The sequence below is a fragment of the Lepisma saccharinum genome, chromosome 22 (assembly GCF_977018435.1).
Source record: "Lepisma saccharinum chromosome 22, izLepSacc3.1, whole genome shotgun sequence".
Lineage (NCBI taxonomy): Eukaryota > Metazoa > Arthropoda > Insecta > Zygentoma > Lepismatidae > Lepisma > Lepisma saccharinum.
Genome location: NC_139250.1, coordinates 6,181,259 through 6,197,553, shown reverse-complemented (window position 1 = coordinate 6,197,553; position 16,295 = coordinate 6,181,259). Strand labels below are relative to the sequence as shown.

The window sequence follows — 16,295 nt, the reverse complement described above, 5'->3', positions numbered from 1 at the left end:
ATATATTTATTGTCCTACAAATATGCCCTATTGGCACACCTCAACAAGCTAAGAATTAACAACTTCTTGATTCAGAAATAGTTCAAGACTAGTTGCACACTCCTGTTCATATAAAGTGGTATTTGCTCTGGTGAATATGCCACTTTTTTTTCTGAAGAGGAATGTACAAATATATTCCCATCTGTGAATTGAAGTAGGGAATGGATGGAGATTTACCAAAAATATCACATTTCCTGATTTAATTCCTTTAGTTAAAGAAGAGAACTATTGAAAATTTTACATAAATTAAATTAACAAATGGTTGAGTTACTAATAGGAATATATTGTAAATCAGGACATCATCATTTTAATTAATATTTCCTCAGTTTTAAAATGTTTTAGCAATTTTTCATTCTGTTTATGTAAAACTAAGGGTTTCGTTAGAGATGAATGAAATTTAGTGAACATTAATATTGAGTAATACATGTAATAAATTGGATAATTATTACAATGTTCATATTTCATTAATAAACAATTATTTTACAATAGTGATAATAAATATTCTTGAAGTGAAACCTTGTAATTTTGTTGTATTGAACTGTAATGTTTAATAAAGCAATTAAACCTTTATGTACATTGTTTTGTTATTGGATATGTATTTTAAAATAGTGTTAACTTATTAATAAGTACATCTCAGTAAAGTAGGTGTACAGTCACTGACACTTCTGGGTTGTAGTGATCATATTGAAATTGAATGAACTTGTTACAACCCAGAAGTGTACAATTTCCCCAGAATCTTGATTTTATTCTCTCTCCCAGTTTCAAATGAAGAGGGGCATGCAAGGGGTGACCCTTTCTGCAGACAACTAAATATGAACCTCCCACATAGTACACTCTTAACTGCATTTTGCAGACCAGTGATGCTCTGATGTCTGGACTCATAGCCGGTATAATCTTCTGTAAGCTCATGTTGTGTCATCCATGTATGTTTGTCATTGTCCCTATATCCATTACATCTTATCAACATTCATCCTCATCTTAGCCAAAAGTGGCAGAAAAGTGAAGTAAAATAAAACAAATCAATAAAGAGGCACACAGTGTTGCAAAATGTACACTAAAACTGGTTTGGTACGTAAACTGTTTTTCTATTGTCTTTGTGTAGAGGACACCTAAAGCCTGTCAGTATTCAGAGTGTGTTGATAACTCGCTTTCTTGCAATTCTTTTGCAGGCTTGCTTCACTTGAAGCAGCTGGCCACACTGGGCCTCCTTGGGTCACGAGAGAACATCGACAAGGATGTTAGTGCTCAGGAATTGACGGAAATCTTGACAGGTCAGGATTCAAGTTCACAATCAAATATAGTGCAGTCTTTCCAGTGCGACGGCTGCTTTAAGTTCTACTCCTCCAAAGGAGCTCTCATGAGGCATCGGAGGTACGAGTGCGGAGTGGAGCCGAGGTTCAAGTGCAACTTCTGCTCCCGAAAATTCACCCATAATTTCAATCTCAAAACGCATCTTCTTTTACACACGAAACAGTCGCCTGATGATCTGAAATTGCCGCCGGAAGAATACAGCAATTCACAGCTGTAAATTAATAATGCCATTGCTTCTGATACTCATGTTAGTACAGTGGAACCCCGATTTTACGTTTCCCGGTATTACATTTTCTCGCATTATACATTAAATGTTGATGGTTCCAACATAGCAAAACGTTATGAATTTTCCCTCGATTTTACATTTTAAGTTTTTTGAGCTTGGTCCTCTGAAAAACGTAAAATCGAGGTTCCACTGTATTTGTACAAATGTTATTGGAGCAGAGATTCATGGCCTTTGTCTTTCTTGGCTGCTATGGTTTCATTGTAAGGACTTAGATTTCAAGTAAATGTGTACAGCGTATATAAAAGGGAGCTGGAAGGACTTAGATATAAACAGTGCAACTGTGACTGCAGGTGTAAAATGTGCCGAAGCAGCATGTGCAAGCTTTCTTTTGAAGCTCCACGCTAACAGTTAAAAACCTTTCAGTATCAAGGTTTAGTTGTGCATGAGACCAACCAGAAGTTTCATTCTAACGTAGCAGTTCTTAAACCTTAATTTTACCAAGGACCCATTTAAATTTCTTTTGATTTTGTAGACCTCCAGGAGAGGGAGGGAGGCTGTTGTGCTATTAATTTCAATTTTATAGCCGTGGAGCATTTAATTTTGTTAATTACAATCTACTTTCCGCTACTCTGGTTTTCTTGCATCTGACAAAACGAATTCCATATTAGTTCAGTAATTCAAGTTATTCTCCCTGAATCCCTGGGTGACTTTTGGGCCACCCTGAATAACCCCTGATGATATGGAAGATTAAATGCCATGTGCCAATCTTTGCGGACCACCTGTGAGGTCTTGTTGACACTCTGGATTCCTGCGACCACATTTTAAGAACTGCTGTACTAGTGTTTTGCAGGATCATTATTGTTCATTCTCAAAATATTCACCAGAATAAAGCCTGCACAGTTCCTCCAGCTATGAATGAGAGAAAAATGCTCTCATCAGGCAAAATACTTAAATATTTCACAGCTTGGCCAGAAACTCGCTGCAAAGGGGAGAAAAGGTGTCTTCCATTCATATTCGAGGATGTGACAAAGTTTGGAGGTGTTTAACAGTGTTTCATGTCACTTAATTGATTGATTGATTGATTGATCTGGCGTTTTAAGTCCACTTTATGCACAGTAAGGCTAATCGGGACTGGACCTACAGTTTAAAGTGTGATCCGAACCACTATGTACCTCCACCGGGTATCGAACCCGGGGCCCCTTGATTACAAGGCAATGACACTACCACTGTGCCATCGGGGAGGCCCTATGTCACATAATTATTTAAATTTTTAATCCTTCTGGCTCTTTCCCTTCCACAGTCTTTTATAATAGAATTTCTTGGTAGTTGTGATCAGATATTTGTGCGTCCCATATTGTTCTATTTTCATGTTTAAACTGAAATATTTTTATTGTTATGTATAGTTAAATGAAAGCGTGAGTTAATTTTCACAAGTATTCTATGTATTAGAGTACAGCTCTATATGTATTGTGTTCCACAATTTGTATGGATTTTTTGGGCCGAGATTTTTTCTTTCTTTTTACTGTGCGTTTCTGTGTTTATAGATACCATTACTAGGATGTAGGTTACAGGTATTGTAAAATCTTGTAAGTAAAAATATTTTTTACCATGATGGCACTTGATGTTCCTGTGTTCCGCTAAATTTCGCTTTTGTTAGGTTTGAACACAAGTGACTGGAATGTCTTCTTTGTTTTCCTCCAAAAACTGAGGATTGCATGCAGGAAGAATTATGCATGCAAATTATGGGAAAGAAACTGAAAAAGCAAGTTGGTATTGGGAATTTAGATTGATACAAAGAATGCGGTGAATATAAATATTCATTATAAGTCTTATGGTATTTTAGTAACAATTACTGGTTTGATATTGAACGTATTTATTTCATGTTCTCATCATTTGGCAAAATGCTTACAGTTCGTAACTTTTAAAATTAATTTGTTTCCTTCAGTGTGACCCCGAAATATTGATAACACAAATAGTCTTTCTATACAGGGTGTTTCTAAAGGTCGTTTACAACGCTTGGGTGGTGATTCCTCACACGAAAACAAGCAAAAAGTCTAAGTTCCATTTTTACGACAGAGGCTTCGTTTCCGAGATAGGAGCCTCGCAAAAGGTGACAAAGTGAACGTCACACTTAACTGGGACGAATACTATCACAGATAGAGAGGCGGTTCCAAGGGAATCATAAAGGAATCGTATGTGCTCAGTCCGGAAGTCACTATGAAAAGTTCACTGCACGCATGCGCAATGGAGTCCTCAAAGGAATTGGGGATTTCCAGCAACAACAATGCATGGAAAAGGTATGTAACGCAGCAAGAAGGACCGTGACAATGAGAAATGCGTTCAAGACAACACATCTCGACCTCAAACATCAAAACATGACCACCGAACACAAAATCCGAAAAGTTGAGCACGGTTGCATACCCCAGTTACACGCGAGGAATGAACGAATCATGTCATGTGGCATACGAGAGACAGGAGGAGGGAAAGAAAAACACAATATCAGATGATTGCGACAACGTGTATTTTTACACGCGACAACTACGTAATATCCCCCCCCACACACACACACAACAAACAACAAATGCTACAATATCTTACGCACAGACAGTCCGTGTCACTGTACACCAACTGAAGATGTCACTTTCACCACACAAAGGGGGTGGGGAGCAATACCAAAAGTGTTCTCACTGGTATTTGCCGAGGGCAATAATCACAGACGGTTTTCAAAATGTCTGCCGTTTACTTCTACTCAGAGATGACAGCGACGAATCAAGGATTGTCGAGTACGAGCAAACAAGCCAGGTGTATCTGCTACCGTCGCGGCGGCGACGTTGATGCGAGCAACGAGGTCCTCAGCTGATGTGACAGGTGTGTCGTATACGAGGGTTTTCATTTCTCCCCAGAAGAAAAAATCGAGAGGGTTGAGATCTGGCGACCTCGGTGGCCAAGGCACAGGCTCATCCCTACCAATGAACCTATTGCGAAACACGTCATGCAGGAAATGTCGTACATTACGATCGAAATGAGCTGGTGCACCATCGTGTTGGTACCACATTTCTTGCCGCAGTGCCAAAGGTACGGTCTCCAACAGTTCAGGCAGAACCTCACTAAGAAATGCATGATACGTGCGACCATTCAGGCGAACAGGGAGAATGTATGGTCCAATTAAATGATCATGTACTATCCCGCACCACACATTCACTGAAAACCTGTGCTGGTGAGGGGCCACAAAAAGTGCATGTGGGTTGTCAAAGTCCCATACATGACTGTTTCTACTATTGAAGACATCCATCCTGGTGAAAATGGCTTCATCTGTCCACAATACGTTTGCCCCGAAGTGAGGGTTTGTGTCCAGCTGATGCAACAACCATTGGCAAAACTCCATACGAGGGCGAAAGTCACGAGGTAACAGTTCTTGTACTTTCTGCAGTTTAAAAGGGTGCATTCCTTCATCTGACAACACTCGCCAAACATTCACATGAGACGTGTTTCGTGCCCGAGCGAGCACTCGCGTACTGGTGCCAGGATGTTCTGCGACCGCTGTTAACACACCTTCTGCAAACTGATGTGTGCGTACACTTCGGGGTCTTCCAACTTCTTGTCGCGGTGGTAACACTGACCCTGTTTCACGCAGTCGACTGTCCACTACCTGAAAGAAGGTGTGAGACGGTAAACGTTGCAACAGTTCTTTAATTCAAAGACATTTTACAATCATATTTTGTTATTTAGTTGTGAGCATAATCTGAAAAGAATGAAGAAAATTCTGTTGTGCTACTCTGTTCAATTTTGATGTTATTTTGTTTGTTATTCGTTACTATAGTGACTGTAGAAATTGGAATATACTAATTTTGTTAAGTAACATTTGAAAAGTTATTTTTATTTAAAATATTGCAACAAACTGCTCCACACCGGGGACAGTTGCAACGTCTATGTGGAAAGCGTTCTCCATAAAGACGCCTTGCCTCACGGCTATTACCACGTGCCTCCCCATACATGAGATGCATGTCTGCTAGCTGCTGGGTCGTATACGCAGCCATCTGTGTAAAAGGGAGCTGGAACTGCAAAGTATTGTTTTTGTTTAACACTGGCACACTGCACAAATTGGCCGTATCACCGTACGAACACCACAGACCAATTGTTGCGATACTTGACTTGCCCACTCCACCACGTCAACTTCTTTCAATGCAACATACTAGTACTCTTCAATGCGTATGACAACCTAGAGCGAACTGCTGATCATATCCCAGCACCTGCAACACGATTGGGACGACTGCCGGAGAGAACCAACCCTTCGAGCTCCTCTCGCGGGAACAGCAGTCATGAAGGTCAAACGTAGACTACGAGAGCCAGACTTGCCTGTGCAGCGCTTCCAAAACTGGTCTCTTTTACGTCACAATGATCGCGTGCGAACACTTTTGGTATTGCTCCCCACCCCCTTTGTGTGGTGAAAGTGACATCTTCAGTTGGTGTACAGTGACACGGACTGTCTGTGCGTAAGATATTGTAGCATTTGTTGTTTGTTGTGTGTGGGGGGGGGGGATATTACGTAGTTGTCGCGTGTAAAAATACACGTTGTCGCAATCATCTGATATTGTGTTTTTCTTTCCCTCCTCCTGTCTCTCGTATGCCACATGACATGATTCGTTCATTCCTCGCGTGTAACTGGGGTATGCAACCGTGCTCAACTTTTCGGATTTTGTGTTCGGTGCTCATGTTTTGATGTTTGAGGTCGGGATGTGTTGTCTTGAACGCATTTCTCATTGTCACGGTCCTTCTTGCTGCGTTACATACCTTTTCCATGCATTGTTGTTGCTGGAAATCCCCAATTCCTTTGAGGACTCCATTGCGCATGCGTGCAGTGAACTTTTCATAGTGACTTCCGGACTGAGCACATACGATTCCTTTATGATTCCCTTGGAACCGCCTCTCTATCTGTGATAGTATTCGTCCCAGTTAAGTGTGACGTTCACTTTGTCACCTTTTGCGAGGCTCCTATCTCGGAAACGAAGCCTCTGTCGTAAAAATGGAACTTAGACTTTTTGCTTGTTTTCGTGTGAGGAATCACCTCCCAAGCGTTGTAAACGACCTTTAGAAACACCCTGTATATGTGTCCTCTATTATAGAAGTGCCTAATATATTGGCATAAGCATGGTAATTTTATATTTTCATATTGGGAAGCATACAATATCTCAACCTGCCACTTTATGATGTTATTTGTCAATAATACTTCCAATTCCAAAACAGTAAAGAATATTGTAAGTGCAAGTATTAAAAACATTTAAAAAAAAAAAGAAAGAGACTGTAACAATCTAAATTTCATTGATATGCATATCTTTATTGCTTGGTGATATAAGATATATGAAAAGTGCTCACACTTTCCATATTTTCTTTTGACAATAGTTTACTGTCAATTAGTGTTGAATAGATTTTTTTCACTGATTAACATGGATTTTTAGAATAATATTTTGTTTTATTATAAGGAGAAAAATTGTATTTTGTTTTGATTGAATATAAAATGCTAGTTGAACTTTTTCACACAAAATGTGAAAGATTTGTAATTTATATTGAAAAGCAACATTGATTAGAAGCTCCAATATGTAGTGTTGTGATATGTCTAGTACAGTTGTCCATGTTATGTATATACTTTTGTGTAAAACAGATAGTTGTAAGAAATGTAGAGAATATTGAGTGGTCCTTATTTCGCCATTAATGGAAGATCAGCAGATACCTTGTTCTAGAGTTCATGTCATGGATGGCAACCTTCATATCAGTAAAAAGATGGAAGATTAATAATTGCATTCTTGAGTATTAATGGTTGTAGGTACATCCCATGGCTGTCATCATACATATAATTTATTTTGGCATGTCTTATTTTACTGGTACTTTTTTAAAAAAATAAATGGCCACATTTAAGGTTTCCTGTTTTCTTTACTTTACTCTGATACTGTAAACAGTTATGTAATCATAAACAAATGTTAATACTGATTATACATTCCATGTAAGTATTTTATATTGATTCATTTCGTTTATTTTACTTCGCATTTCTGCTACTTTTGGCAGACTGATTGATTGATTGAGTAAAATTTAGGGGTGCTTTGGCACACATGACCATTTTGCACCCTTCTAAGTATACGAAAAAGATCTTGATATGACTCTTTGAGACACCATTGTATTGTGAGAAGCGAGAAAATGTGTGTGTTTAGGGATGGCCAAATCCCGACAAAATTCTATCCGGATATCTGATAATTTTCTAACCGAATTTGAAATATCTGAATATCGAATATTCTCATGTCCTGATTATTCGGATATCCGAATGTCTGCTTTATCCGGACAGTTATATGGTTTATCAGTTTTACGGGCTACCCACATATTCTTTTATTTGTCCTTTTCGTATTTCACTGTACGGATTTTCCACAAATCCTTAATCAAATCTGTTCCATCCAGATTAACGGATGTCGAGTAATTTTAAATTCGGATATTGTGGCCATCCCTAGCGTGTATGTATTTATTTGTAAATTGCCAACTCATTCACGTGACGTCACGACATTTACTAATTTTCAAGCGATTTCCCCCTCTCTCTCTTTTTTGTTTGTTCGGTGCCCGGGAGGCGGAATTTTTTTCCAGTCAACTTGTGAATGCGGTTTCGTTTCTTGCTCTCTGATTGGCTGTTGGAAAGTTACGGTGCTGTGATTTTGAGAATGTCTTATTTCCTATTTTTAGCGCAAATTTGCTGCTTTCTAATCTAACCTAACGTACAACGGAAACAAGATATTCTCACAATCTCAGCACCGTAACTTTCCAACAGCCAATCAGAGAGCAAGAAATGAAACCGCATTCACAAGTTGACTGGATAAAGAAAATGCGCGCCCGGGAGTCAGCCCCTCTCCAGCTACGGCTCTGCTTCAACTTTGAAATATTTGTGCAATATGACCTGTCGTTGCAGTGATCGCACACCACTTCTCCTTTATTCAGCCGATAGGAAGGAAAGATCGAAGAAAAAGATCGCTACAGCGTCCACACTACCCTTCTCAGCATCACGTGTGAAGTTTTGAGACGATACGTGTCACGCCTATACTCTGTCCCAACTATCTCTGGAGCAGGTGAACGAAAACAAGTCTGCGCAAGTAGTGACGCGAGACGACTCCACCAATGAACACGCGAGAGGAACGGGATTGCGTGGATGGGGAGCGACTGCAGTTACCAACCTTCCTTATGCCAACTCGAGTTTCCACCCCTTTTTGTCATCCGCTTTGCGCGGCCTTCCTCCAGAGATAGATGTGACAGGGTATACGTGAAGTAAAAGTTCGTAGATGGGTCAGGTGAATGGTTGTATGGAGGCAATGAAAATGGTGTTGGTGCTGGGCATGGGCAGGATGACCAGACGTCCTCTTTTATCCGGACATGTCCTCATTTTTAGGATTTTTTAGAAATCCGTAAATGTCCTTTTTTTTTTTTTTTTTTTTTTTTTGAAGGAGTATACAGCATCGTCCATAGCGAATGTGCTGCACAGATAATGTATCCATGCATAAGGATATTCATTTTCCATTTTACATCTAAAGCATATTACTTGGAGCACGTTAAATATTTGAGCAATGCTCACTGAACATCTGGGAGCTGACCTACCATCACTTTATCCAAACATAGCATCAGTATTATAAGAGAGTATACTATCATACAGTCTCTGCATTTCTTCGAGTCATATGTACGCGATACAGAAAGGCGTAGTGAGAATTTTATTTATTGAGTAATATTTACTTTTATGAAATACCGAACCCAGAACCCCTTGATTACAAGGCGACGACGCTACTACTGCGCCACCGGGGAGGCCCTGAAACTGAGTATCGTTTAGACATTCTCCGTGCAACAAATAGCGCACATGTCAGTGGCGTCTCGTCCCTTGGGGCTTCCGGGGCTTAGCCCCTAAAGAAAAACGGACGTATTCACGTAATTATCAATCACCATAACGCATAACTATCACACAGTCTTTTAAAAGGCGATTTTTACCCACGTAAATTCATCGTCTGTTGCAATGGATACGACAGCGCTCCTAGCGGCATTGATGTCAATTATCGTTTTCCGGGGCACGTCGCAAAGGAAGGCGTGGCCTACACCCACCTACGCTACAGTGAAGGTCACATGCTAGCAGAGAGAGGAGGGGAGAGTGCAATGGATTTGAGTGCTGATTCGGGGCTAGTTCGTCGCGTCGCGCTCGATCTCGCGTGTTGTACTGTAGTGTTGTGGTGGCTTTTATTCGCTATGTTTGAGTGAGTTTGGCAGGGTTGATGTTCGAACACAAATTGATGAAGGACGTAGGCTGTCAATTACAAGACACAATGAGTTTGTCCGGAAAAATAGGCATATATTAAATAGAATTATCGATTGCTTAAAATTCTGTGGTCGACATGAACTTGCTCTACGAGGACATAATGAAAGAGAACAATCTTTAAACAGAGGCATCTTCCCAGATTTATTATCCCTTCATAGAAGAGGGAAAACTAAAGAGGGAACTTCGTGTTCTTTATTGTAGTGAAGAGTTGAAAAACATAAACTCTATCAGTAGATTGCATTCATTTTTTATTTAAAATTATTTAGAGGGTACCTTTTCAGAAACAGTAAAAATGACAAACATAGTGTTAATAACTCCAGTGGCAACAGCTGAATCTGAACGATATTGCAGTACATTGAAGGGTATTAAAACCTGCTTAAGAAATGCAATGGGACAAGACAGACCAAATGCCTTGGCACTTGCTTACAATAGAGATAGAATACATTTCAAACATAGAGGGCTTCAACGAAAAAGTAATAACAAAATTTGCTGAGCAGAAGAACAGGAGTCAACGTTCGTAGAAAGGTATGTTTCACAACAATACCTGTTTCTTTTGTAATCATGTGAATTGTCATTATATTTTAAATTCTTTAAAAAAATAAGTCCAGTTTTGTAGTTTAGAAGAAGATAAATACCCGTTTTTTTGTAATTCATGTAATTTGTCATTACATTTTAAATTCTTTCAAAAAAGTAAGTCCAGTTTTGTAGTCTAGAAGAAAAGAATACCTTTTTTTTTTGTAATTCATGTGAATTGTCATTATATGTTAAATTCTTTAAAAAATAAGCACCGGCCAAATTTGAGGCCACGAGACGCCACTGGCACATGTTGCAGTTAAATTCAATGTAATGGATAAAAGCAACAAATTTGTGATTTTAGCCGACATTTCGAAAACACAAACTTGTCTGTGCCTAACACAAGACATTTTAAGTTTAGGTGCCATTTCCAAAACAAAAACATCTATCTAGAATACTATTTGGATAATAAAAGTTTGAAATCAGGGAAAAGCTTTGTGCTCACTCTGTATTTTTCCTTTCTTAAACAAGAATGAAACCATGTTGATATCTGATATCTTCGTGACGCCCATGATGGTTTGCGTCATCTTTTTATTATTAGAAATAACTATATAAAGCACAGATTAATTCTAACCGCAGGAAAATGTGCAGGTACAGTATTTGAACGCAAGCACAACGTAGATACATGTCTCGGATTTTGTTGTTTTTCCACTTCAGTAATCTTATCTCTCCATGGCATTTCTGGTCTTATCTTACCCCCACGCCAGTTGCTGTTCGTCATTTGTTACTGTCCGCCCTCTCTCGCCGTGCACCTCCCCCCTCTTTCGTCCTCTCTTTCCCTCTTTGTCCCCTCTCTTCCGCTCTTGTTCTATCCCAGTGCTGCAGTATTGATTTCCCTCCTTTTCCTTTTATGCTTTTGTTTTCGTTCGCCACTGATCCCCTTTCTCTTCTCTTTCCACGGCTTGCTGCTTCGTTCTCCAACATGGCGGCCGATGGAAACGAACATACTGCTTTGAAATATACGAAAGTCGAACTTGTTCGGATTTTGTCGAGAACTAACCTACAACTTGTGTAAAGTTAATTGATTCGTACATACAAAACCCACAATACGTCTTGATTTGATTTTTGCTATTTAGCGTCGCTTTTCTGCAACTTTTGGCTAATTGCGAAGATGAGGATGAGTGATGATGGGGCAGGCGACAAACCAAGGTGTAATTGAGTAGCACCAAAGCCTTAATTTTGATTATATAACCGTGGCTATTTGTTTTAAGATATTTCATATTGGAAACGATAAGACGAAATGGAAAGAAAGGAGTTTCTGAAAAGAAACATAGATGGCAGCACAGGGTGAAAGAATATAAATAAATTATTGGAGGATAAATATCGAATTAGTGAAAGTAAAAATACGATACAAAGATGTAAGAAAGACGAAAGTGATGTATAAAAAAATAGATGGAAAGGAAAATAGAAGTACTTTATATCATTTTACAGTCAACGGTAGAGATAATGGTAGGCAAATTGTCCACCGCTATTTTCATTACTTTTTTGTTATACATCCTCTGTAGTTTTAAGGAAAGAAACTATGTGGGTTCGAACAAGGCATTGTTATTTGCTTATTGAAGTCATTATTTCAATTCGTTGTTATCATAACGTGTAATTCAGACCGAATGAAGATGGTGGTGGACAATTCGCCTACTGTTTCTTTCGCCGTTGGGTGTACCTACAAGTTCAAGGAGGCACACATAAAGAAGTACGGAAGTACTTCAAGTACATGATACGCGCCTTACAACTGACTATACGCTTCATCTTGTTGAAGGATGAAAACCACTTTCATTTTCCTTTCCATGTATTAGGCTATCTTTCTTTTGTGTATAGTTTTCATCTTTTCTGCATCATTTTGTCATATATTTACTTCCACTAAATCGATACTTATCATCCAAAAAATTATTTACATTCTTTCACCTTTTGCTGACATCTATGTTTCTTTTCCGAAACTTCTTTCTTTCCATCTCTTGTAATCTGGTTTGTAATAACTATTTTTGAATGAAATAACCGTGCTTATACAGGGTGACTGGTAATTAGATGTATTCCCTGAAAGGGGTTAAAGTAGAGACAATTTGCAATAAATTTGACCATATGATACCCCGTCCGAAAATTAATAGTTTCCGAGATAATCGAGTTTCAATTGTTTTTGAAAAAAATGACAATTTTCCACATAAAAAGTTGAATTGAGAAAAAACTGCTCATTGTATGGAACTTATTTCAGCGTTTGCTGATAGCTAACAAATAAGTGGTTAGTTGAAAACAAAGTTTTTCCCAAATAACAATCACATGTAAGTAACGGGTGGGTTAAACTTACAAGTGATGATAAAAAATTGCACTCTTAGTTTACTTGGCAACGTATTAATAAAAAAAATGGTATGACACGAAGCGTACAAATTACGTAAATTACTTCCTTGATTCATCAGCTATCCAACAAGGTACAAATGTTGCTGACATTCACATTTGTGTACAAGAAATAACACTTGATTCATCTTCATGTGAATGGAATCAATGAACAATACAATTAAAGAACATTACACGTCTTGCTCAAAGTGGGCACCTCCGTTACGAATGCAGGCACGCAGGTTTTTACGGGTCATTTGGTCTCGTAACTCGTGATGTGATGGTGGCCTTGACGTGTTGACCAGCTGTTAAGGTCCTCTCCCTGAGCTCTTCTTGCGAGTTTACCGGTGCCTTGTCATGTGGCTCCAAATGTAAAAGTCGCAAGGCGTCAAATCGATCGGGGGATCGAGCTGGGCAGTCATCATGCTGGTAAATCATGTCACGTCTTGTAGTTAGAGGCACATCCTCCAACAACATTGCCATCCCGTTCCGCAAAAAATGTTCATAAGTGATGCCATTTAAGATTTGGGGCAGGAAAAATGGCTCGATGAAATGATTGTTGATTACGCAGATCCATACTTCTACCTGGGCGTGCGACAGTGGCTGGATGAAAATTACCCAAATAAATGGATTGGCCGAGGCGGACCGATTCCCTGGCCGGCTCGATCCCCCGATTTGACGCCTTGCGACTTTTACATTTGGAGCCACATGACAAGGCACCGGTAAACTCGCAAGAAGAGCTCAAAGAGAGGATCTTAAAAGCTGGTCAACACGTCAAGGCCACCATCACATCACGAGTTACGAGACCAAATGACCCGTAAAAACCTGCGTGCCTGCATTCGTAACGGAGGTGCCCACTTTGAGCAAGACGTGTAATGTTCTTTAATTGTATTGTTCATTGATTCCATTCAAATGAAGATGAATCAAGTGTTATTTCTTGTACACAAATGTGAATGTTAGCAACATTTGTACCTTGTTGGATAGCTGATGAATCAAGGAAGTAATTTACGTAATTTGTACGCTTCGTGTCATACCATTTTTTTTATTAATACGTTGCCAAGTAAACTAAGAGTGCAATTTTTTATCATCACTTGTAAGTTTAGACCCACCCGTTACTTACATGTGATTGTTATTTGGGAAAAACTTTGTTTTCAACTAACCACTTATTTGTTAGCTATCAGCAAACGCTGAAATAAGTTCCATACAATGAGCAGTTTTTTCTCAATTCATCTTTTTATGTGGAAAATTGTCATTTTTTAAAAAAACAATTGAAACTCGATTATCTCGAAAACTACTAATTTTCGGACGGGGTATCATATGGTCAAATATATTGCAAATTGTCTCTACTTTAACCCCTTTCAGGGAACACATCTAATTACCAGTCACCCTGTATATTCAAAATTAAGATTTTGACGCTACTCAAGGTGAACATCCCGGGCAGTTCGCATTATGCCGCCAAACGTTCACAGCATGAGGAGATCATTAAGACAAATAAGCCCAGGAAAAACGGAGCTTATCCGGAATGTATGCAACGGTGCAGCACAGGCTCAAAATTGCCACCAAGTTATACACTTTGCAATTAGTACAAACAAAATATATGACATCGATAAATAATCAGCTAGATACGTAGAAGATATTCGCTTGACATGTCTAAAGAAGTATCTACTATTATATCCGGAACTTTCTGTGGCTGATCAGCCTAGTTTTTGTTATGATGATCTGAGTCTTCGGAACAGTGACGTCACCAAAAAAAATGAGACAGAAGGGAGAGCATATTTTGTGGGAGTAGTCACATATATTCCTAAATCTTCTCTCTATATATTAAAATGGATGTATGTGTGTATATACGTATGTGTGTTTGTTCCGGCATAACTCTCTAACGCCTGGAGCGATTTCAACCAAACTTGGAACACGTAATATCGAAAGAAATACTGTGGGGATAAGACACCCCTGGCACCCCTAGGGTGGGGGTGGGAAGGGGGTGACATGTAAAAATAACCGAAAACGACCGATATTAGTGTGGAATCCATAGTTTTCGGGGTCGCTAAGATGTATAGTGACACTCCCAATGCCATTCTTCTCCAAGAGACCCCTAGGGGTGTGGGTGGGAAGGGGTGACTTGTAAAAATAATCGAAATCGACCGATATTAGTGTGGAATCTATAGTTTTCGGGATCGGTAAGATTAATAGTGACACTCCCAATGCCATTCGACTCCAAGACACCCCTAGGGGTGGGGTGGGGGTGGGAAGGGGTGACATGTAAAAATAATCGAAATCGACCGATATTAGTGTGGAATCCATAGTTTTCGCGATCGCTAAGATGAATAGTGACACTCCCAATGCCATTCGACTCCAAGACACCCCTAGGGGTGTGGGTGGGAAGGGGTGACTTGTAAAAATAATCGAAATCGACCGATATTAGTGTGGAATCTATAGTTTTCGGGATCGGTAAGATTAATAGTGACACTCCCAATGCCATTCGACTCCAAGACACCCCTAGGGGTGTGGGTGGGAAGGGGTGACATGTAAAAATAATCGAAATCGACCGATATTAGTGTCGAAACCATAGTTTTTGGTGTCGCTAAGCTAATTGGTGACATTCACGATGACCAACCTTGGTACACACATGACTTACAATCTGGAAAGAAATACTGTGGAGGTAAGACACCCCTGTCACCCCTAGGGGTGAGGTGGGAAGAGGGTGACATGTAAAACGACCGATATTAGTGTGGAATCCATAGTTTTCGGAGCCGTTAAGATGAATAGTGACACTCCCAATGCCTTTCAACTCCAAGTTCATGTTACACTATAGTTAGAATTCATTATTTTTCTGTCTAATAGAAGATTGGGATAAATAAATACCCGGGCAATCAGGTAGTACAATAATAAAATTCACATTTAGAGTATAGTGGGACCACAAGCGAAAGGACCTGCCCAGAACCGCGTGTCCTGTGCATCGTACTCGCGCGAGGAGGGGAGGGCTTCCTTATGGCCGGAGCTGGACGATGGAGGGGAACATGCGCGAAGACTTCTGATAGAAAGTTATTTTGTTTGTGGTCGCTTGTAAGTGCATTTAACAATAAAGCTTTTCTTTTTTGCAAGGGGCATCGCCACCCAGCCTCCTGGCGCCGTTGCCGGTACAGGCACGGGCAAAAGTGGACTGGACTTATCTAGAAAGAACTACATAAACGTTAGCTTGGAAATGAATTAATTTTAGCGCCTGCTGGCAGGCAACCTTTAACGCATAGCGAATTGGCACATAGCTCAACTTGCAATGTTACGTTTGAATAATGAAAATTAAGAAAGCATTCTTAATTACTAGTGTTGCCCACGGGACGAGACGGGACAGGCTTTTAAAAATTCGAGACGAGACGAGAGTGATCATGTGTCCCGAGACAAACGAATATTTTCGAGACGAGACAGCATTTCACTGCATTTCCACGAGACGAGACAGGCCAAAGTCTCGTGGGCAACACTATTAATTACCTTGTATTG

The 16,295-nt window shown here is 39.6% G+C and overlaps 1 protein-coding gene across 2 annotated transcripts in view; it reads left to right on the top strand.

Moving 5' to 3' along the window:
- Window positions 1-16,295, top strand: part of LOC146004770 (uncharacterized) — a 239,756-nt gene that overhangs the window by 163,777 nt on the left and 59,684 nt on the right. Inside the window, exon 5 of one of the 2 annotated variants that reach the window (XM_083143761.1) lies at window positions 1,209-1,597. The exons of the other annotated variant lie outside the window; for it this stretch is intronic. Coding sequence (XP_082999887.1) covers window positions 1,209-1,567 — 359 coding nt within the window. The 3' untranslated portion in view covers window positions 1,568-1,597. Of the gene's footprint in view, window positions 1-1,208; window positions 1,598-16,295 lie in introns of those variants that run through there. 2 annotated transcript variants of the gene reach the window in all.